General features: G+C 37.3%; 1 protein-coding gene across 2 annotated transcripts; it reads right to left on the bottom strand.

The window, feature by feature from the left end:
- Positions 1 to 754: 754 nt before the first annotated feature.
- On the bottom strand, positions 755 to 25,366 carry LOC110466747. Of its 2 annotated transcripts, XM_021523469.1 has the most exons (4): positions 25,122 to 25,366; positions 16,700 to 16,829; positions 2,140 to 2,196; positions 755 to 1,937 (listed from the first exon to the last, which is right to left on the bottom strand). In XM_021523469.1, the coding sequence occupies exons 2-4, from the start codon at positions 16,815 to 16,817 to the stop codon at positions 787 to 789; spliced, it is 1,326 nt and encodes a 441-aa protein (XP_021379144.1). In that variant the 5' UTR covers positions 16,818 to 16,829; positions 25,122 to 25,366; the 3' UTR covers positions 755 to 786. The 2 variants fall into 2 exon arrangements, with proteins under 2 accessions (XP_021379144.1, XP_021379145.1); XM_021523470.1 differs by lacking the exon at positions 16,700 to 16,829.
- Positions 25,367 to 26,032: the final 666 nt, after the last annotated feature.

The following is a 26,032-nucleotide window of genomic DNA, read 5'->3' as shown; positions in this document are numbered from 1 at the left end:
GGTTTATTGGATTATTACATTTTGTCTGTTGGTGTAATTATAAGGCACATTTTAATTACTTTGAAAAGAAAATTTCAACACGGTCGTAGTATATATATCAGTATACCCCATCTTCAGGAGAACGTGCCTGATTGGATAACATTGATCACATGACGGGTCAACAAGTATATGTCACCCTAATGCGGTCGAGTTTCCCAAAGCATACCCCCTTACTTGAAACCTCTCTCTCAAACAAGCCATTCGGATTGATATGTCTCGCCTGTGCCCCGCTTTGACCATCCATGCACCTATCAGAGTAACTAAATTAAGCGCAAAAACTTAATGTTGATGGAGATGCTGTCAAAGTCAATGGACCATGAAAGGTAGGCCCCATCCAGTCTTTGATGCATGCAGATGTACTACCTAAGATGCATCTATGGTCCTAGTTTGGTAGGTCTATCACTTAAAGTTTCAGAGAAACTAACATAAACGCAAAAACCTAACGTTGATAGAGATGCTGACAAAGTCAATGGACTATAAAAGGTAGGTCGCATCCAGCAATTGATATATGGGTTGAGATGTACTACCTAAGATACATCTATTGTCCAAGTTTGGTTGGTCTAGAACTTATACTTTCAGTGAAACTAACTTAAACGCAAAAAAATAATGTTGACGCCGCCGTCGCTGGAAAAGCAACACCTATGTCTCGTCTCCGCTACATCGTGGCGGCGAGACAAAAACAAAACAAAACAAAAAATCATTATATCAGCGTTCTATATAAAATGTAATTATATGGATTTTAAAATGTCAAATATATCCATTTGTTGTTCGGGTGATATTATATATAATAGGTGGATAATTTGAGTAACCGAACAGCAGAAAGTCCAATTTAAACACTTTTTGTAAATTGACAATAGTCTGCCACCTTATATTACGGTATGCAATCGTCAGAGCTGTCAATCTCTGCTGCTGTCGTTGTTTTTTCGACAATGGATTCGACTGTATTACTTGTAAACTGGCAGAAGTTATAGCTTGAGCTTCCTTCTCAACGAACAAAAATCCTGAAAATATCTCCTCTGGAAATTTTATAACAGAATTAACTAGTCCTTGAACTTGAAACGTTTTCCACATTTTTCTCATAAAAGACAATTGATTAGGACAATCTTGACGATGGTTGTTGTAATCAAATATTTGCGAGGAAATCAGAGATAGCATTGATGCGTATGGTGAAGTAGTATTGATGGACTGACGGATAGCATTCAGTCTGCTGCTGGTTACATTCTTAGTAAGTCTTAATACTTCTGTTATACCTTCCGACAGAGACTCCTGTCGACAAATAAGGTCATATTTCATATTACAGACGTCACAGAGTTGAGCTACGGGGACCATATGTTCGTTTAACTCCTTCATACTTTGAGCTAGAAACACAATATAATCCAGAAATTCCTGGAACGTTATATCGTATCCACAATACTCGTTGTTTCTGTCTTCTCTAAACCCTCGTTTGAGGTGAGTAGCTAATTCCCTGCCGAGCCGTCCTAGGAGGAAATATTTATCTACAAAAGTAGAAAACAGCCGCGAATATGGATCACGTGTTATCATCACTGTCAATGTCGACTGTTTGATTGGTTCAGCCGCCAGTATGTCCCATACTTCGTGCAAACCATTATGGATTTTGTTTCTTCCTAACAGAAACATGCCGGAGACTTTGTTAATACTGGGCTGATTGAGCGCCCTGATCAATGCACCCATGAACGTACTTCCTGTCTTAGGTGACTTACAGGCAAGTAGACCATTCGGTTTTGAGTAAAAGAAGACGGGAGTCCTTGCATGAACGTAGGAGGCGTTCCAGATAATCTGTTCACACATTTTGTGGACATATTTAGCCCTCCACATCATTATGGATACTTCACTAGAGTTTCGTTCTTGACTACTTTCTTTTGCAAATTGGTTCCTTTCTGAAATAGAAAATGTAGCAAAATATATGTAGACGTCTATAAAGGTGTGAAGTAAAATGGAATGTTAGTTTTACTTAATGAGCTGATTTCTTTTATGTGTAACAGGATGAAAATATTTCCATTGATTGACAGCGATGCTGAATATGTAATTGGTTTTTACCCCATCATGTTTCTAATATTTGTCTGATTAATAATATTTTACCTGGGTCTGCAGTGACGATTACCCCATGCAAACCTTGTTGTTCAAATACTTTCACTTCTGAAATGAAAAATACCAAGTATAAATAAAAGTTTTACGTAATTATATATCGTTATTTCTGATGCAACTCGACGGAAGACGTTTAAAGATAACATTTCCCTGCGTAATACACTCTATTAACCGTGATTATATAGCATTATTTCAATTTCAATTAATGCATGTATAATATGATTTCCAATCCGACAAAAAGAAGTTAACTTATTCAAAAGAAATGCCCATAGACAAAATAGTTAAAACATACAAGTTGACAATGTACTTCTGTAAATATTCATATATACATCATTTTTTTAATCAACGCCCATAATATGTTTTTCAAAATGCTTAAAAGTAAAATTACACAGCTGAATGATCCCTTACAAGCTGTTATTTCTCGACTGAACCATTTTGAGATACATGCATGTATATTCATATTTTTCGCCTTTTATAAAACTATTGTTTATCGGGGTTTTATTTATTTATATATTTAGTTGTTGTCAGCTCTAAAACACGGTTTCTGACAAAGTTTTGCTTTTATAAATAACGAACGCGGATTTGCATAAATGACCAGGATGGATTTACGTGAATGGCCATCGTTTGTTCTCAAAAACTAACCAGTGTTTGAATAAGTTTGTTTAGATCAATTTTTGGCGTTAGACGCATTCTTATTTCGTTATTTCGATCAAATTTTGGCGTTTCTTTGTTCAAATAATTATTTATTTATTCGCATTGTGTTTTTGTTTTTAATTTCCCCTGTAAAATAATCGCTTATCAGGGTTTTTTCAAATAATTATTTCTTTGAAAATATTATTCTTTCTACGGTAATCAAATTTATTGAAGCTATTATGGAAGTTTGGTGTCATAAGGTCACAAGTATAACAGGGCGTTAGAGTTATCTATCTTTGTATAGAAATCTACAGATATTTTCCCATAATTCCATGTTATTGGGTAAATTTCCGGCATGTTTAGTCCTATTTTGGGAGAAAAGCCAGCACATGTGTGCACAACAAAACAATTGAATTTTCGCGTCAAGTTTCTCTTGTACACACCAATGCCGAGAGGTAAGTGGTTTAGGAAGCGCAAGTGACTTGCTGTGTCCCTGTCGCCGCCTCCAACAAAGCGAAAGGGAGGAAGGCGTACTCCGATTGATAGCCAACCGGAGTCTGGAGAGGAACACGGCGAACCATGTGCTCCGCCATCTTCCTTTAGCGGGGCGTCTAATAATACTTCTGTCGAAGTACACATGGAAGAGGGGGTTGTACGTCATGTATCTATTGATAATAATAGATCAGTGTTACCCCCCGGATATTGAAATCATCCCGCTGGAATATGACTCCATCGGCAGCCATGTGGCTCGGGCTTTAAAGAATAAGATCTGGGCTAACGAATATATAAACTTGGCACTACTTTTGAAGGTTTTTTTCTGAACTCAGTGAATTTTGCTCAAGTGCGTCAATGGTTGTCGGATTTAGCGGGATGATTGAGGTCCGGAAATACTTCCTAATGTCGAAAAATGGACTCAAGAATTATTGCAATATGTCAGTACTATACGTGGGGCGGCGTCGCAAGGGGTGTCAGGGTGTGTGCAAATTCGTGCACGCATGAGTCAATCTCCTTATTTACCTGTTTGGAGGAAAAGATCAAATGCAATTAATGCATATTTGAGCCAGTGTACAATATACTTTAATGAAAACGCTCCAATGAAACGTTACCGTCATGGCATTTATGTGGTCTCCAACTAATACTTTTGACAGATGAAATGATATAACATATATACAACAAGAAACGTAAATAGTGATTAATAACTCACAATTCACCAAAAGGTGGAGCATAACAACAGCCTGCCAGCAAGATACAGTTAAAATAATAAGACGGACAATAATAATCATCGACTAAATTATGTAAACCAAATATATATAACAAGCTAAGGTAAAGAAGATCGAATATTAGGTCAGTCTAATGTTGGAGAGCAGGCTACCTAGCCCTAACTCCCTTACTCTTTTTTCTATTTATGTAGGAAGGGGGAGGTAGGTTTTCCTAAAGTATCGAGTGATACAGCTCTGACCAACTGGAGGTGTTGTCTCACCACTGACCGTGCCAATAATTTAGATGGCATAAAGCTTAAGAAAGGAATGAAACAATATTCAAATATTTCGTCACTTCTAAAAGTATCTGGCATTGACTGTTACATATATCATAAATCATAACTTAACACACACAAAAGGTAAATAAAATGCTTAATTCTAAATTAAACAAACCTGTACTGTACAACACAATTTTATAAACTTTAAGGTTATGGAAACAGAAATTGTATCCGTAGGTGGTGTGTACATCTAATATATATATAGACAATGAAAAAGAGGGGTTGGATGGTGGGCGTGCCTTGATCGAAAAAGCGTAGGCGCTTTGTTTTGATAAAATATTTAGAAGAACCACGTGATACCACGCAGAGTCTGTGATTGGCTAATCCCGACAACAAGGCAAATCTAATCAAAAGTTTTGGTGAGTAATTTTGAAAACCCCAAAACTTATACATGGGCTTATTAGATTTAACCACATAAATGTATTTATCTTTAATAAATTGTATTTATGACCAAAGACATCCCCTGTTAAACTCATCATCCCCGAAGCAGTTTGAAGGGTGAAATACTGAAATAATATCCCCAACAGTTTATGCAATTTTGCTCCTACTGTAATATCTTAATGTAGTTGTACATATAGCAGTTAATTTCTATTTTGACTAATCGCATGGGGTAGGTGTAATTAGCTTTCTGAAACGAGAGTTTTGTTTTTGCGAACAAAACATGTGTCTCCCATTATTAGTCAATAATCTTTCCCACATTTGAAGCATTTAAACGTTTTTGAACCACGTTACGCTTTTGCATTACAATTTTATTGTTTGGTTCTGTCCCATTGTACAGCCGAAAGCGGACGTGGTACACTATTAAACTGGCAATGGCATATTGATCTAGCCAAAATGTTATCACAGTTATCTATGAAAGCGACCGTTACTTTTTTGGAATGTACGGTAAATGATTAATATAGTCGTTGTGTATGGTTATTTTATTATTATAAGCCAGCGGTTGACAATAGTACCAAATAGTAAAGTTAAATTGACTTTGGGTAGTTTGTCATATGTTTTATTGCGATGAATTTTTTTTCAAACAGTTGGGCCTAACCGGCTTACGTTTTTCTGAACATTGTTTATATTTGTCACAAATTTCAATAGCTCTCTCCTTTTTTTGTCGAACTTAAACATGGTCCCAAAGAGAGTGGAAGGAGGCGCGATAAGGTAATTAAAAAGCAAAACAACACAAGGACACGTACCGGTAAACGTAACAAAATTAAACGACATTTGTTCATCAAAAAATATCTCTCTTATTTTTAATACTCAAGACATAGCCTGTATGAGCCCTAAAAATGAGTTAAAACAGACTTCAACATTCCACAGCGTCAACCCATTATGTTTTAATCGGAAAATTAATAGCTCAGGGTCAGTTTCGGTCAATTGCTATCAGTGGCTGCTCTCGGTCACACAATAGAGTACCGTGGACCAGAAGAGAAGTATAAATGCTTCGTTAACACAATAAACGGTTATTTTATGAGCATACAATCAATAACAAGATATGATACAGAAGAAATATCGAAACTAAACGAACGTTGTTTTACTCTCTATTAAAAAACCCTCTTAATGCCCAGCATATGCAGATATGTAGCAAACTCTGACTTTCCCCAAAAGTGATTAATGCACTACGATTGTTGTTTCGACATTGTGACCAGGTATTTTATTTCTGAGGGTCATTTCAGGTCACGCCGTCTGACAACGGCATTCAAAAGCTTTCATATCTTTCTGTACCATCCTTTCTGTACCATTGTTAAGAGTGCAGAATGAAATGAAAGCAACGAGTTTTCATATATTTGTGTACCATAATGCGGTACAGAATGAGGTAAAAACGACAAGGTTTCATATCTTTGTGTTACTTTTCAACGGTAAAGAATGAAGTGAAAGCGACGAGTTTTCATTTCATTCTGCCGGGTATTTTCGGCGCTGTGTGTACAGATTCGTGTGAAACTATATGAGATTTAAACAAATTCGTTTCTAATCTCTTTATGTTCTACACATGGTACACAAAGCATTGATTTTTCATTTCTTTGTGTACCGTGGTACACTAACAACGCAATGAATGATCTTTTATGATGCAACCAAAACTAGAGATCATATGCTACCGTATACATGTAAAATCCCTTGCTATGTGAGTTACCAGATATGTACAGACAAATCAACAGCCAGAAGTCATCACAAGCAAAGATATTTTCCAGACAAAATAATCTGTTCATCTTAGAATAAATCTTTTATATAATAAAAATATTTTGATTATAGAAGGACTAGATCATACCAAATATGTGATGGAAGATATGGTCTATACATCAGAAATCCTGGATATGTGTTTAGTCTAATCATTACGACTGAAAACTGACAGAAAAGAAAATGTTTGTTCCAGTTTGCATGGAATGAATATGTAATCTGTTATTAAAAGGATTGTAAAAAAAAAAAAAAAATATGTTCGCTTAAATGTTAAAATATTTCTGTTCAACATTCATATTTACAGTGGTATTCGAATCCACTAATACATAAGTTGACATAAAATTGTACTGCAGTATTTAATTTTTTGGTCTGACTTTTGACAGCTAAATAAGTCTCATCAAGGGTCATCGACCTGTCAGAAGTTGAAGTAGCCAAAGTTATTTGACTTTGGTGTAGAAGCATCTTAGAAATAGAAGAAAGTAAGGTCTCGAAGAGTTGTGCCCCTTTGTTTGCTTTCCTATACATCTTATTCTGGCAGTTTAACATTCATATTTTTATTTTTCCATTTGTTATGCACTTCATATACATGTGATGAGAATGGGAGATATTTAAAAATGCACAAAATTCGCCAAGAAAGCTGAAAGTTACAAAAGGCCAAAAGGTGAAACTTAACACCATGCAGGCCAGGTTTGAACATTTTACTGTAATGTTTGTTTTATTTTCCGTGTGGGGAGGATTTTTAATGCATCTCAACTGTTATATCAATCAATTAATTTTCATTTAGATGGTGTCCCTGAGAATTATTTCTTATATAATTTAAAATTTGTTTCAAGTAATACTCATACTCTCTGTTTTAAACTAGGAACACTTGCTATGTACTCTAAGTATTTGTGCAGTTATGATTGATTGTCTTCCTTTGGATAATATTTCTGTGAGTTGTGTCCCTCCCATGATTTCCTCACATTCATTTCTGTTATATATCGGATATAGTTTGTTACTTCTATAAGTTCCAAGTTTCCTTTTAGATAAAATATGTCATGTTTTGGTGATTTTTGAGAATTGGTGGTTTTGTGAAATTTGCTTATTGTTTTGCAAGGTACCAATATTTTTATGTTTATAGATCCCATAGCTACCACTTCCTTTAAAATGTAAATTTTCTTCCCGTTGTTTTTGGAAAAAAATATCCAGAAATTTTAGATAGTTTTGAAGTTTTGCTTAAATTTCAGACATGCGAAACATATAATAATGTGTAATTCTTCTTGAATTCGGTGTACAGATAGATTTTGAATTGACAGATCTGTCAGATCAGCACAAATAACTTACATTGGAGTCTACATAAAGAGTTGTTATGTCCCTTCACTTTCTTTTTCATGATTCAAACAATTTTCTACTTGAGTCATCGAATCTGTCAAAATCTGTCAAACCATAATTTACATACAATGTACATGGGGGGGGGGGGGCCTAAAAGTTGGCCCCCAAAGTTGGCCCCCTGAAGAATCGGGGATTTTCTTTCATGTCTACTACTTGGGGGACATTGAACAGACCAAAATAGATCTTCTGCCCCAATTGCAACACACTTGGGATCTTAAATCTTTCCTTTTTTCTTTACTGTTCTGCCTTTCCTTGGTCGTGCCGCCTGAGAAGCATGGCGAACAGTTAAGGATCAGTCTGTCCGTCATCACACGTTGTCGTTGTCGGCGGCAGTCACATTTGAGTTTTCCAGAAAAAAAAATCGACACCATTTACCATATCAATTTGTAACTTTGTATGAGGCTTAATCATAATAGATTACAGATCAAGTTCGAACCACGTGCCAATATTTTATTTTTTTGCTGGAGTTACATGTATGGTCCTTCACACATTGAAAGTTCTCATAGTTAACAGTTTGCCATACTTTGTTCGTTACCGCTTGCCACTTAGTATGTGGCTTTATTATAATGGATTACAGTTAGAGTCCAAACCCTGTGTCAATATTTCATTTGTTGCTGGAGTTATGGCCCTTTGCACATAAGAAATCTCATAATTAATGTTTTCCCGGACTTTTTTTCGCTACCACTTGCAACATCAATTTGTTACCTAATATGTGGCTTTGTCATAATGGATTACAGTTTGAGTTCAAACCCTGTGTTAATATTCCTTTTTTTGCTGGAGTTATGACCCTTTGCACATAGGAAATTATCAAAATAAACTTTTTTTTGGACTTATTTCGCTACCGCTTGTCATATCAATTTGAAACTTTGTTTGTGGCTTTATCATAATAGATTACAGAGTTTGAACCATGTATAAAAATTCCATTTTTGACTTGAGTTATGGCCCTTTTGCACATAGGAAAATTCTCATAATTAACTGTTTTCCATATTATTTGCAACTTAGTATACATGTATAATGGATTACAGTTTGAGTTAGAATCCAGTGTCCATGTTCTATTTTTTCTGGAGTTATAGCCCTTTGAACATCTTTAGTAATCAGATTTTACGTCTGTCTGTCCTTCTATCTGTTTTTAGCTCACCTGCCAAGGACAAGTGAGCTATTGCCCTGGTGCGGCATCCGGCGTCCCGTCTCGTCGCGTCGCGTCGCATCCTGATTCAATGTAAACACTAAGCAGATTTTGGTCAAACTTTATACAAAGGTCAAGTATGGGTATACTTCGGACATCTTTGTATTTCAGGGATCCAAGGTCAAGGCCAAGGTCACATTTGCTATATATAGAAAAGCATCCAGTCCCATCGCGTCCCGTCTCGATTCAATGTAAAAACTTAGCAACTTCATTCTTTGACAGTTTTTGGTCAAACTTTATACAAAGGTCAAGTATGAGTATACTTCATAAATCCTAGTATTTCAGGGATCAAATGTCAAGGTCACGGTCACACTTGCTACTATAGAAAAACATCAACTAATTAAATTTAAACACTTAGCAACTTCATTTTTTCACGGATTTTGGTCAAACTTTATACAAAGGTTACTTACTATAAATAGAACATCAGTTTGTGCACTGTATTTCTAATTCTGTTGGACTGATTACACTCAGATTTTATCGAGTCCTTCCTGGAAGAAAGTGCCTGCTTGGGATAACTTTCCAGGCCCGGGGGTTAGGTCTCTATCACTGTTACTATATGAATAGAAAATCAGTTTTTAAAATGCATCACTTATATTTTGAGTTCTGTTGGGCTGATTACGCTCAAGACTTTATCCAGTGCTTTCATAAAAAAAACACTTGCTTTCACTAGTATTTGCTGCATGTATACCTAACCACAGTTTCTTTTAAATCTTCAATAAATATAATTATGGAGAATAGTCACGGCGACATTAAAATATATATATAAATCTTATTACCGGTTAGCTTTGATAATAATAATAATAATATACAACATTTATATAGCGCCCTATATAATTTGTAAAATTACTCTAAGGCGCTTTACAACATATGGATAATAGTAATGGTTATAATTGTGAAAACAAACAACAATGGCTTGCAATCACTTTCATACATTTAACAAGCAATGTGCACATAATTGAACAAATAAAAGGGTGGTATTTACACGACGTCTTTGCAAAGATTCTTAAATGCAGACGTGAAGAGGTGAGTTTTATGTCCCTCTTGAACTTGGCCAGGGTATTTGACTTCCTAATATCAGATGGTAAGCTATTCCACAACGTAGCCAAAACCCTCCCAAAGCATCTGTTTCCGTAGGTCACAGTACGAAATTTTGGGACACACAAATAAGATTCTGACTCCGACCGCAGTGAACTTGACGGCTGATACAGGGTAACACGCTCCTGTAGGTACTGAGGAGCTGTTCCATTCAGTGCCTTGTATGTGTATACCAGAATTTTGTACTGCGACCTATATCGTACAGGTAACCAGTGCAACGAATAAAGCGCAGGGGTGATGTGCTCTCTCTTTCGAGTACGATTAACTAGCCGTGCTGAAGTGTTCTGGACCCTCTGCAGACGACTAGTTAGTTTGTCAGATATACCACAGGGCGTTACCATAATTCAACCAAGAGGTAACAAGTGAATGCACCAAAATCGTGCATGCAACTGCAGTTAGAAACTGCCGAATACTGCCGATGTTCCTGATCTGGTAGTAACAGGATTTGGCAATAGCGTTCACTTGTTTCTCCATGTTCAGAGAACTGTCAAAGTATACCCCTAGGTTTTTAACACCGACCTTGAGCTGGAGATCTATTGTTTGCTGACACTTTGGGGAAAAGACGATCAGTTCCGTCTTTTCCTGATTAAGTTTAAGCATGTTGGCGATCATCCAGATGCTGATATCTGTCAGACAAGCTTCCAGACTTTCTGAGACTCTATTCCAACTGTCCTGTGGTCCTGTCGGGCATTCAATATCGTAGTGCAAATTATAGTAACACCTCGTTTAAACGGTCAAACCGATCGGACCACTGTTGTTCGTTTATTAAATAAGGTCGGACCTAGTAATCTGATGCTGCTATCAGGCGAGCCTTGAGAAAGCCTTGCAAGGCCTGCATACACATTTGCAGGTCCGCCAGGATTTATACCCGAAATTGTTACATTTATAAACGGTCAAACCTGTTGTTCCGCATAAACGAACAGGCCCCTTGTAAACAATAGTACACGTGCGTGCCGATGATATGTCAGCACCCGATATCGAGATTTTACCGGGGAATGTATAATCACACGTACTTCAGGAATAAAACTTTCCAATTCATAGACATACACAGACTCACGGGAAGACATGTACATGTACATGAGACCAGACGACCTCAAGAAGGTCATATAGGAAACACGTGGAATGCGGACGTACCAACCTCACATGTGCATATCACGTGCTTTCACGAGTTCATAAGCTCGAGGTCGTTACGATTTTCGCTGTTGAGGGAGTTTTGCTCTGTCGATTAAAGTCATAGGAGTATATTGCTTAACGGAAATAGGAAGTACATCCCTAGTTAAAAATCCAATGTAGGGAGACAGTATCACAATTTCCGCATATTCTAATGTTTAATATTAAACTGATGAATATTGTATGCTTATTATTGACAGAACAGTGTGTTATTTCAAATTTAAAGTATTGCAAAGCAATCCAGGCATTAATTCAGTTGTTTTTTAATCAATGAGTCACATGTGTCCATTTTTCTGTACTTTACGAAACCGGCTACCTATTTCACTACTGTGAATTTTTTCAAGAACAATAACTCTTGCATGCACTTACTATGTGTATATGATTTTATTATAAAAGGTCAATTTTTAATCGTTTATAGATAATTGATTTTACACAATTTCAGCATTTATGAAATTGATATACATTAATGCAATACTAAACTATGTTAGTATAATTTTTATTGACATTATTTTGCAAAAAAAAGTGTTTCATTTTTTATTCAAAATTCACTCTTTTTTACATAAATTTCCATTTAAAATCCTTGAAATTCTGACAATCTATATTTTTTTGTGGCAGAAAATTTTCTTTACTTCAAAGCAATATAACTACAAAATTTTGAATAAATTATACTGAGAAATGGCGACATAATCCTATTACCTTAAATCGTGTTTACAAATGTAGTCTACTTACTCTGTGAAAATAATGTTTTGTAAAATATCAAGATACCTATGAAATGCATGTGTGATTGCACGTGAGAACGGCATACCATGCGATAGCCTCTGGTTACATATGTACCTGACATGTAATTATAAATATACCGTGAGTTAGTCGACTGTGGAATGATGTCCAAAGTGTACATGACTGAGGGTAATTTGGTTCCATTAAAGAACAATAAATTGTTAATTTTGATATAATATTTCTGATTTATTTCCATCATTTTTGTTATATGTAAACAGAGACAACTGTCAGTGTGAAAATGTCATCCCTCTGCAAAAAGTTCCGGTTTTTTTCAAGGAAGATAACTCTCACTCGGATCAAAGTGATTGTAAAATGTAAAATAAATTAATCATAAAGCCATTGTGTATATTTTGTTCAATTTCCCATTCTATATGCATAGATCTTTGTGTCCTGTTTGCTTTTAGCTTGTAGATAATCACTTTTATCCGTACAAATTCAACAAAAGCACTTTGTGTCACATGTGTTACATATTTTGCGATAAATAAAATATATGTAGGGTTAATTAGAAATGCTTCTTTTCATTTTATTATTGTTGTTATTGTTTCAAACAATGCCACACACACAAAAATCGGAAAATATTAAAATTGACGAAAATTTATTTTTTTGGTATTTTTTCCAAAAGAGTCCCCAAACTATCGGAATGTTTAGATTTTCATAAAATCAACATTATATAGTTGCATAACCATTATATGAAAGTTTCAACGAATTTTGCTGGTTAATTGCGAAAGTGTGGAGCCACCTTAATGCGTTTTTCTCACATGTCAGACACAGGTTGACATAAAACAAAATCTTTATCACATATTATTATATGCTTGAAAATGTCTCGCAATCACATTGTCCGGATCCTGTACACGTGACTGGTCCTCAAAAAACTCATGTAGACTGATTATCCAGTGAATATCGATTACTTAAATGTAGCCTATATGGAAGTTCCCCGCAACCTGTCCTAGTGCATGCGAAGTTAGACCGGAACGCGATCTGTCAGAAAACAACAGAAGATGGCTGTTTGGCGAACGCTTCGCCTTCGTTACATTTGAAAATTTCCAAATACCTCTCGATGACAAAGATGCTATTAACACAAAAAAGACCATCGAACACGCAGTACGTGAACATTGATGATGTCTTTGAAAGCCACGATGCCGAACTGTTGGATTCAACCCTGTCTAAATTTTACACAGAGGCTCGCGTAAAAATTACAGAATCTTGATTTTGTTTTTAAATTATTTGTTTGAAGCATATGATAAAACAGTTATGGGCTTTTGTGCTGGTTAATATAATGTAATATGTACCTGAAAAAAGTGATATTAACCTCGGTTTAATATACTGTGTTATCCAGTGAATATACCAATGTCATATATTTTGCGTATTAACCCATTAACGTATGTAACCTATCAGCCCCGAGATTGGTTGTAAGTCTCAATTGTTTCAATTGTGACGTCACGCCTAGGACAAGTACATGACGTCACAGACTTACGCACCGGAGTCAAATTGGCGGCTTTTTACATTTCAAGGTTGCATGAACATTGTCGTTTTACACGAATAAATGCCACAAATCTTGATATGAGATTTTAAAAACATGTTTTTAGAAGAAAGATTTTTTTCGAGAAGTGTTTTCTCCATACTTGGCACTTATGAAAACCATGGTCATTATCCCAAAAAAATGTAAAAAGCATGATTTTAACCCCAAATTTGACCCCGCAGGTGGGATTTATTTTAATAAATTTAATATCACCTACAATGTACACAGTAATAGAAATACTCACGTTTTAGCATAGGTCGTTCAGGTGGATTTCTCACATTATTTACACATGTGCTGAGTACAAAAATAGACTAAATAAAAACAAGCTTTTGTGATGAATAGGGGGTTCTGCATAAAATCCGTCCCTCCCTCTATATTTAATGTAAATCCCTCGATGACGGGATAGATCAGTAAGGGACCAGTGAGTGATGAGGGACCAGGTTATTTTTAGGCTGGTGTGTGTTTTTCCAGTATATATAGGGTCCTTCCCATAGATATAATAATATTATCAGAAAATGTTCGCAATGCAATTATACATCTGCATACCAAATCTGAACAAAATCGGGAGAGAGCCTAGTAAGTTGTCAGATTTTGTGAACAATTCTTTCGATTGTTTGAGCAAAATCGGTTAATATTTGAATGTCGACCAATCAAAAGCTGGCCTATGGCAGCCATCTTGTCCTATCAGGGAAAAGGGAAGCAATACTATTCGTAGTGACGTTATACACCTATATATTAAGCAGTCGGTGAATATCTAATCTAATATAACCATCAGGACCCAACCTAAAACAGATATTTCGTCCAATTGAAAAAAAAAATGCAGGTCGCAGTATAGTGTTCGTCGTGACATAACACACGTTTACTAAGTATTTTAAGGGATGTTGTATAATGCATAAATCTCGACTATTCAGAAACTAGTCTGCAGCAGCCATTTTGCGGAAGATGTTGATTTCGTTGTCCCATCTTCCTCAACACCATCAAAATATTTCATGATCTAACCTTATAAAATTGTAGTCCATAAAACAGAAAAGAAATTATTTTGGCCCGATATCTGTCTCAGCTAATGAGAAGCCATGATTTGGGTCTGTAAGGAACACTCGGATATCGTTATTGCCTGCGTATTGGTTTCTAAACTTATAAATAAGTCTTAATATACCTCAATCGCCCCAAATCAATGACAATGGTGGAACTCACAGGGACCTGAGAATGTGTTACAGCTATATTTGGACCTAAACTAAGGTGTTCAGAGTAATTTTGCATGTATATCTGGACCTAAACTGAGGTGTTCAGAGTAATTTTACATGGTTTAGGGACAGCTATATTTGGACCTAAACTGAGGTGTTCAGAGTAATTTTATATGGTTTAGGGACAGCTATATTTGGACCTAAACTAAGGTGTTCAGAGTAATTTTACACGTATTGAGGTTTTGATCCCTAAAACATGTAAAATTACTCTGAACACCTCAGTTTCGGTCCAAATATAGCTGTAACACATTCTCAGCTCCCTGTCGTCGTACTGTCACATAACATGAGTAATCCTAATCTGAACACGTGTAGGAGTGAGAGATCGTGTCGGGGGAGAAATTCAGCCGTAACAGACATTTATCGACTGCCCTCATTGAAACACTCAGGATTTATTTTTTCTCTCTCTTCACTACTCTTTCCTTTTAGAGATCTCTTCCTAGTCATTTGTCTTTACAAGTTTTTTTCACAAATTAATTGGTTTCCTCAGATACTTAAGCATTGAACTGTTTTTGTATGGTATTTATGATCTATTTAAATGACACAGCTTTGCAAGCAAACAACATAATGCGCGCTAGCAAACACTTAAATTTTATTCCACAATTTAGAATCAATACCATTGCGTTTGATATGTCTATAGGGTGATTTAAGTTTATCAATAGAACTCTGAGCTGAAAGTTAGATTTGAAATTGTTTCGATTTTTCCCCGGAACAAATTTCACGCATGGACAAATACAGTGAGCACCGTAAATCCGACCTTGCCCTCCACGAGGGAGTTATTTTTGGAAGTTTATTTGTTGATTGTATGGGAACCTGACAACCGTCGGTAGATTCTATAACGGCGTCGTTATTTGACATGTCGTCTGAAACTGAGTAACCGTGGATGCGAGACGCGTGAAACTGATAGCGTTTGAAGTGAATGATCTTGCGACGGAGCACAGGTTCGTTACAAATGTCTGAAATGTTTATGTGTGCTGTGACTTATATCAGTAGGTCTGAAACATATGTGTCAGTAGGTCTATAGAATATGTATATTTCAGACATTTGTAACGAACCCCTGTTGATCAGTACAGGGTAACAGACGATATTTCTGATAAATTGCATGAGCGTTAAAATTGTTTCCATTGCCGGCATTGGTGATTTCAAACGATGTGCATTTTGTACGATATTGCAGACCTTGATCTTGTTTTCGTTGTAATAAAAGTGTTTTTTTATTTTATTTTCTATTTTGCACATAAATTTACAATGACATAGTCAAATCTCACAATGCCCAGCGATATATTGGATATTGTAGTTCCGGTCAGTGTTGTGTTAATACACTAAGAATTGTGTCTCGTGATGCATGGTAATTAAAGTCCCATCAACGACACAGCATTCAAAGAGGCTATATAGTGACAATGCCATGCAAATGTTAATATATTACAATGTACAACATGAGGTTTTCATTTTTATTTCAGGGATTTTTCCTATAGTATAAAGAAATGTATTTTTCTCTAAGGTCTACAGCCATTGCATTTCTACATAAAAACCGTTGGCTAGATCATTTTTACAAAGAGTACATGTTCGGTCTTGTTTTTAAATATTGCGCCACCTACCCGTTTCAGTGGGAAATTTCCTATCAGAGCATTCAAATTTGCATAATTTTAACCTGCTCTGTTCGAGGAACCACAAAAACAATCCACAAACCGAAAAAAACAGAATGCAGGAGTGGCGAGTAACAGATAACGTCGCTCTGGTCGTGTAGACCTTCGGAACGCACTTTTTGATCTACAGCCGTTATGAAAAAATACCCGACCCTCACCTTCTAAAATTCTAAACCTGCCCTGTAATAATGTTATGAAATAACAAGTGAAAGTACTTACCTGGACCAGGACAATTCGTGTAGTCGACGTTCCGATGAATATACATCCAAGATACTATCACCAATGACGATACGAACATAGCACATAATTTCATGTTTCTATTCTTAAGTGTCCTCATCTTCACAAATCCCTTTGAATGAAATCGTAAATTATGAAAGTGGCCAAACGGTTACGTGTACACCACTGTAGTATATACGTCTCTGAGACTCTGACCAAACCGACTAATAGGCACCCGTGTTACAGCGTTCCTGACCGTGGTCAATAACAACTTAGCAAACCAGTGGCTCTGTCACACATGTACACACATGACTAAATCCATTTCTTGTTCGTACAGTTTATTTACAGTACAATAGCCACTGGTTTGCTAAGTTGTTAAATACACGACTTAATCCATTTCTTGTATGTGTATACGTAGTAGCTGTATATATAGACATCTCCCATTTTGCCTGACACGGACCACGGACACCGACACGGACTTTGGAGTTAGGGGATGTCTCGAAACACATCATTTGAATAAAATGGCTAAAACAAACAACAAACAACTTTTCCTTCTCTCATTTGTATTATTTTGTTCGACTAGATGTATCCAAACAATTTGACTCGGCGAACAGCCAAAGCAGCACAAATATCTACAACAGACGATATGTACCAACGAGGATGACGTCAGAGGGACGGTCCGGTCCCTATAGCGCGAGAGATTTTCATCTGTCGTATCGCGTGTTCTACTCTGACCCGGTGTGGGCACATGATTTCATTAAGTTTCAAGTATTTTCTACGGGGGCGCGGTGGTGCTGCGCGTAATTGATTGTTACGAAAATGTGTCATAATTGGATACCTCTTTCGAAGATTTGTATCGCCTAAAATTAAACAATCGGCGGGGAAATCCAGCTCCATATTTTGGCCAATGTTGGGCATAAATATCAGAATTTGAGCATCATTCTGTTGCCAAGGAAACCACTTCTGACTAATCGTAAGATACCTGAATTATCAACATAACCATAGTATGTATACAGTGACAATGCCGGTGGCCGCTGTAGTACATATATACCCTGTGGTTCAATACCTGGCCTGTAAATCCGGTGTGATGTCCCATCTATAGCGCCTACATCGTCCGGTAAGTTAGACCCATTCCCGCGCATGTCCGACCATTCCTGACGCGTTGGCCACACAACAGTGTCCGCAAAGGTATCCCACATAATTGTTTCATTGCATTAAGTTCTCGAGATACGGTGGACGACGAAATTTCAAATAAAACAGATGGATATGATCGTAACCATATCAAAAACAAAAACAGTCGGTTTCGTGATGACAGGGAATGTACATGGTTTACTTCCCTCTGGAGCCCCGCCGATATATCCCTCATCATGTCCAGCATGGATTCAGGAGTTTCTCCAGTCACTTTAAAAAATTCAACAGGGCGTTGGGAAAACACTGAAAATACATCCCGGCCAAGCCACACATTTTGTACGGCTCCGAAAAGACGAAGTCTTATACCCAAGTCAACAGTATTAAGTATTGGGGTGACAATCATCAGTAACGGAAAAAATGTAAATGTATAATGTCATCGTTGGGTTGCGTACGTAAGTAGTTGTGTATTCACAGTTTTACGAGATACATGGGACAGGATACACAATACACTGTACATGATACACAATACACTGTACATGATACATGGTACGGGACACACGACACACGGTACAGGACATAAGATACATGGTACGGGATACACAATACACTGTACATGATACTCAAGACACTGTACATGATACACTGTACGGGACACACGACACACGGTGCAGGAATAAGATACATGGTACGGGATACACGATACACTGTACGGATACATGATACACTGTACGGGATACATGATACCCTGTGCGGATACATCATACACTGTACGGGACACACGACACACGGTACATGACATAAGATACATGGTACGGGATACACAATACACTGTACGGGATACATGATACACTGTACGGGACACACGGTACAGGACATAAGACACATGGTACGGGATACACAATACACTGTACGGATACATGATCCACTGTACGGATACATGATACACTGTACGGGACACCCGCCACACGGTACAGGAATAAGATACATGGTACGGGATACGCGATACACTGTACGGATACATGATACACTGTACGGGACACATGATACACTGTACGGGACACACGACACCCGGTACAGGACATAAGATACATGGTACGGGATAAACAATACACTGTACGGGATACATGATACACTGTACGGGATACATGATACACTGTACGGGACACACAACACACGGTACAGGACATAAGATACATGGTTCGGGATACACAATACACTGTACGGATACATGATCCACTGTACGGATACATGATACACTGTACGGGATACATGATACCCTGTGCGGATACATCATACACTGTACGGGACACACGACACACGGTACATGACATAAGATACATGGTACGGGATACACAATACACTGTACGGGACACATGATACACTGTACGGGACACACGACACCCGGTACAGGACATAAGATACATGGTACGGGATACACAATACACTGTACATGATACACAATACACTGTACATGATACACTGTACGGGACACACGACACACGGTACAGGACATAAGATACATGGTACGGGATACACGATACACTGTACGGATACATGATACACGGTTCGGGACACACGGTACGGGACATACGATACGGGATAAACATTTCTTTTTTTTTCCAGAATACTTTTACCTCAAAGTAACAGAATACGAATTCATTATATTTTTCTCTCTTCAAACTTTTGGTAAAAGTGCGAAAATTCGAAACATCGAAATAAACGACCTTTTCATTACAAATGCTTTACACTGAACCCCAGCTCCAATGTTGACGAGTACACGTATTCAGCTTTTTACCTGATCACGCGGATGTTTTCACGAATTGTGCGTGCTGCCCTGCGATTCATATACGTGTATAGAAAATGAGTTCATCAAAATGTGTGTACTACTACAATTGGACAAATTTAAAAAGTATAAATGTATTTGCATCCATATGACATATGTATGCCAATATACATCATACTGAGTTACCTGAGTGGACGTGTGTCTTCTGAAATTATCGTCCTGAAACACGTGTGTACACGGAGTACCGATACTAACCACACAGACACTTGTGGACATGAGGGTGGTTATTTCGTTAAATTTGATAAGTAACAACAGGATGAATAAAATGTATGCGTTGAACGCATTTGAAAATAAGTTTGCAAAAAAAACTAACTGAAATTGTTATCCATGTCTAAATAGACTGAACAGTTTGGGGGAAAAAAAGTTTTGTTTTTATTTTTGTCTTTAAGGACTCACACAACTAAATCAGCCAATCAGCAAGTGTTTCATACGTTTGTAGTTCCTATCTGAAATAAGTTCCGGCTAATTACTGGGCCACTGAAGGAGTTTAATAAGGAACTGATGACAGATTTTTAGATAAAAGAAATGTTCAAGTATTTAACTTTTGAAAAATATATACTTTTGATATATTTCCATGTCTGTGTGCGGATTTGCACAGGGGCAAAATGTCTGGGGGCGTTTCTGTTTTTGGTCACCGGTTTTGCTTGTAAACTTCCGGTTGTCAACTTCTTGGCGATGTGACACTCCAATATGCCACTAAACCTAACAAAAAAGTCATTTTGTAGCCTTTGCAAGGTATGTATTTATGAATCTAGACAGTTGTCACTAGTCTTGAACTTCAAATATTAAAGTTATAAGCTAAAATATTTGGTAATAACATATAGTAAATTATTTAGTTGTGTGAGTCCTTAAATAGGCTGGAGGTAAGACGGATACGCGATTTGGAAACGAAACTCGCTTCCAAATCAGCAAACCCATCTCCACAAGCTTCTTCGTCTCAGGGAACGGAACAAGTTTCTGAGGCTGGCCCGTCCTGACAAATGACGCGGAAGAAAGCCGCGGTGGCGATGTCGCTGTTTTCGGATGATGTTTTAGAACCGCCTGTAGCTGTGGCGAAGAGGCCAAAGAAAAAACTGGCGGACAAGAAAAAAAATCCTTCTCGGAATTATTATTAAAAAACCAGAAAACATATCATAAATTCATAACCAAAAAAATCCCTAAAGTTTTGAAGGTGTTTGGTGTTTCGGACACAGACACCGATACTGAATAAATTATAAATTTGCCAGCAATGAAATCAAATGTGTGTTGTGTAGTTTTTCAAAAACTGTACTCGATGCCTACACCAAGTGTTTTATCCAGAAGAATTACTAGTCAAATTGGATAACGCCATCTTCTTGAGTACGGCCATCTCCCTCTCATGCACAGGGGTTTGTGAGATATTCTGAAGCCACGGTTCATATACATGTATATGTATTATACACATCACACACGCACGCATATATGGATTGAGTATTTGTGCCAAGTCTCTGCTATCATGCATGTACACCATGTTTGCAACGTATATGAACATACGTAATTATAATCAAGATGTGTTTAGTTTATATTTCGAGACATCCCTGAAACGTCGAAGTCCGTGTCGGTGTCCGTGGTCCGTGTCAGGCAAAATGGGAGATGTGTAGTAGAAGGGATCAGGAGATGAGAGTTTGACACAAAAAAGTAACTTCGCGTTGTGTAATTTTGAATGTTGTACAAATTGTACAAGTGGCCAATAGTCAACTCCTAAACCCACCTTCCAGTTCTTTTCTCCTGATTAGTCGAAGTGTTAGGAAAGACTCAAAACAACACCCGAGTTCAAGTTCTACCAGTTAATTATAGTTTTAAATCGAAGTGTGGATTCATATAACAGTAATAAACATTAACAAAACAACAAAAATCAGTTAACTGAGATGTAAAAGCCTGTAAAAATATGGAATGTAACAAAATATAACTGGCAACTAAAGGTACTCAAGGGAAAACTTAAACTTAACCATGCATGGAACACTGACTTGAGAAGTGTCCATGGTAACTCTCCGTACACACATTACTGACTTGTTAATAGTCCCGATTTGGCCAGTAATTACAATAGCCTAGAATATATATCCGGCACTGTACATAGCTATAACTATCTGTCTACGGGACGGGCTAAACTTCCACCCTCCCTCCTACAGTAACACTACGTAATAAACACTACAACCCCATGTTAATTCTGGTGTCAGAAGGCCTAAATGTTACTCCGTTTTCAGAGAGTAGCCCTATAATTACGTTACGAACGTGAAAGTGAAATGATGATAAGACGACTAGGGGGGGGGGGGGGCTACGGAAATCCTCCATCTTGGATCCAAGATGGCGCCTTAGCAACCCCCTAAACCTACGGCCCCCACCTAGTCATCACTTCTTCGTGGGTTGTGTATTGCTGTGACGTCATTAATTTTAGCGTTACCGACGGAATTATCTCCCCCTGTTTTCATCATGTTTGTGTATTGCGTGTGACGACATCAATTTGGCATTTACCGACGAAATTAGCTCCCCCTGTTTCTAACGTTTTACCTTCTGATTTCAGGTACTCTCTCCGGGACTCTCTTTCTCGATCAATTTTCGCGTTATCGCCGGAATTATCTCCCCCTGTTTTCAATGGTATTTGGTTAAATCGGCCCCAATTAATATCGGTCAGGCCGATTTTACCAAAGTGAAACCGGCCCAAGTTCAAATCGGCCCTACTATGTATCTTTATGTTAAATACATGGGATATCTACATTTATAAGTACAATTACATTTAAATAAATATATTTAAGGATTTATTTAATCACGTACTGCTTTTGTTTTTTGTTTTTTATTGCCTTACACAAACAATGATGTTCGCCTATCAGACTGTTGTTATAGCTGAGTAGCTCATAACTAACTCTAGAGTACCACCTCATCACCGCCTCCAGGTAGCCAATCAAATGTATAGATCACTCACGCAAATAGCGATAAATATGATTGATTTTCTCGGCAAATCACTTTCAATCGACTTACATCAATTGAACAACGATCGACCACTTTGCACCTAATCATCATGAACGACAACTGTTTACATAATGACCGTGTGGTGAGGCTCGCTGATGGTAGGTTACAAAGCAAAGTAAGATACATTTGTATCTAAACATACATAGTATACAATTATGTCCGGGGGCGTTTATTTGTTGATTATAATCATTTAACTTAAATGTAAAAAAAAATCATAGGAATATGGATGGGACTTTCAAGATCCGGAAGGAGCCATTTACACAACTCTGGAGTGTTAATGGGTCCCTGCAGAAGGACGAGTGCTTGAAGCAGGTGCCGCTACTATTCGTCTTGATGTCGAGACAGCGAGCACAGGACTACGTTGCTGTAAGTTGTAACGATGAAATGATATATATTAAATCGTTATTTGAAAAACTAATAAAAACATACCCAGAGATACTTTGATTGTATTTTCAAATCAGCTAAAGCGGACAAATATAAAGTATCAAAAACACCGTACACATAACTATTGACATTAGCTTTATTCGTCATTTATTAATCTGTTCTCCCTTTATAGGTTCTTAGCCGACTCTTGGATATTCTTGGAGATTCGACAATGGAGGGGCAGTGATCGACTTTGACCCAGGTAAGTTTGATGAAAAGCAGGTGTAAAAAGTTGCAGCACATAGTGAAATTGTGCGGTGAATAGGACAAATAGTGCAAGGCAGTGAATAGGACAAATAGTGTAGGGCAGTGCATAGGACAAATAGTGTAGGGCAGTGAATAGGACAAATAGTGTAGGGCAATGAATAGAACAAATAATGTAGGGCAGTGAATAGGACAAATAGTGTAGGGCAGTGAATAGGACAAATAGTGTAGGGCAGTGAATAGGACAAATAGTGTAGGGCAGTGAATAGAACAAATAGTGTAGGGCAGTGAATAGGACAAATAGTGTAGGGCAGTGCATAGGACAAATAGTGTAGGGCAGTGAATAGGACAAATAGTGAAGGGCAATGAATAGGACAAATAGTGTAGGGCAGTGAATAGGACAAATAGTGTAGGGCAGTGAATAGGACAAACTTAATTGATAATTTTGAAATTTAGATACATAAATATATTGTGAGACATCAACTAAACATTATGGCTCTTAAAGAGGAGGCCTCCACGTGGCAAGAGCTGGTAACGATGTATACAGTTTTTAAAGAAAAAGACTGTATGCATCGGCTAACTTCCTCATTAATCACATCAAACAAAATCATTCGAATAATTCAATCTAATTAAATAATGTCAGTGTTTCAGATTACACACAAAATGATAACTATCTTCCTCGACGTATATAACAGATTACATTAGTACAGGTTACCTCCCCTTGTGGAACTTGCGACTGAGACAAGGAAATGCAGAAAGAAATTTATTAATTTTAATATATATGTTCAGAGGTTGGTATATAAATGAAACCCAAAGATAGGGGTCATTATAACATTTATGTATATTCCATGTATACATTCGGCCGATTTTAACTTGGGCCGATATCACTTGGGTAAATCGAGGCCGTTTTTACCTTGGCCGATTTAACCATAAATCCCCAAAATCAATGACAATGGTGGTACTCACAGGGACCTGAGAATGTGTTACAGCTATATTTGGACATAAACTAAGGTGTTAAGAGTAATTTTACATGTTTTAGGGACAGCGATATTTGGACCTAAACACAGGTGTTCAGAGTAAGTGTTCACGTATTAGGGGTGTAGATCCCTAAAACATGTAGAATTACTCTCACCACCTTAGTTTCGGTCCAAATATAGCTGTAACACATTCGCATGTCCCTGTTGTCGTACTTATGACATGGGTAATCCTACTCCTCACACGAGATACAGGAGTGAGAAATCGTGTCGGGTGAGAAATTCATCCGTAACAGACATTGATATACTGCCCTCATTGAAACACTCCAGATTCTGTGTTTTCTCTCACTTCACTACTCTTTCCTTTTGGAGATCTCTTCCTAGTCATTTGTCTTTTTTTTCCACTAGTTAATTGCTTTCCTCAGATACATTACAATATACAACATGAGGTATCCATTTAAATTTCAGGGATTTTTCCTATAGTATAAAGAAATGTATTTTTCTCTAAGCTCTACTACAGTCAATGAAAATCGTTGCCTAGATCATTTTTACATAGAGTACATGTTCGGTCTTGTTTTTTAATATTGTGCCACCTATCCGTTTCAATGGGAAATTTCATATCAGAGCATCTAAATTTGCATAATATTAACCTGTTCTGTTCGAGGAACCACAAAAACAATCCACAAACCGGAATAAAACAGGATGCAGGAGTGGCGGGTACCACATCACGTCGCTCTGGTCGTGTAGACCTTCGGAACGCACTTTTCGATCTACAGCCGTTACGAAAAAATACCCGACCCTCACCTTCTAAAATTCTAAACCTGTCCTGTAATAATGTTATGAAATAACAAGTGAAAGTACTTACCTGGACCAGGACAATTAGTGTAGTCGACGTTCCGATGAATATACGTCCAAGAGAATATCACCAGTGACGATACAAACATAGCACAGAATTTTGTGTTTCTATTCTTAAGAGTCCTCATCTTCACAAGTCCCTTTGAATGAAATCGTAAACTATGAATATTTAAGTGGCCAAACGGTTACGTGTACACCACTGTAGTGTATACGTCTCTGAGACTCTGACTAAATCCACTAATAGGCACCCGTGTTACAGCGTTCCTGACCGTGGTCAATACAAATATCACCGGTGACCAATGTAAATTAAACCTGTTTCATTGTATACATGCGTGACGGAGCCACTGGTTTGCTAAGTTGTTATATACACACATGACTTAATCCATTTCTTGTATGTACATTTTATTTACAGTACAATAGCCGCTGGTTCGCTGAGTTGTTATCATTCACAAATGACTTAATCCATTTTTGTATGCGTAGTAGAAGGAATCAGGAAACGAGAGTTTGCCACAAAAATGACTTAGCGTTGTGTTATTTTGAATGTCGTGCAAATTGTACAAGTCTTGGACCATAAAACCAGGGGCCAATAGTCAACTCCTAAACCCACTTTCCAGTTCTTTTCTCTTGATTAGTCGAAGTGTTATGAAAGACTCAAAACAACACCCGATTTATACCCGTTAATTATAGTTTTAAATCGAAGTGTGGATTCATATAACAATAATAAACATAACAAAACAACAAAAATCAGTTAACTGAGGTGTAAAGCCTGTAAAAATATGGAATGTTACAAAATATAACTGGCAACAAAAGGTACTCAAGGGAAAACTTAAACTTAACCATGCATGGAACACTGACTTGAGAAGTGTCCATGGTAACTCTCCGTACACACATTACTGACTTGTTAATAGTCCCGATTTGGCC

Source organism: Mizuhopecten yessoensis, unplaced genomic scaffold (assembly GCF_002113885.1).
Source record: "Mizuhopecten yessoensis strain PY_sf001 unplaced genomic scaffold, ASM211388v2 scaffold11145, whole genome shotgun sequence".
NCBI classification, from domain to species: Eukaryota; Metazoa; Mollusca; class Bivalvia; order Pectinida; family Pectinidae; genus Mizuhopecten; species Mizuhopecten yessoensis.
Note: the sequence above shows the minus strand (reverse complement) of the source record. Positions and strands in the feature narration are given on the sequence as shown.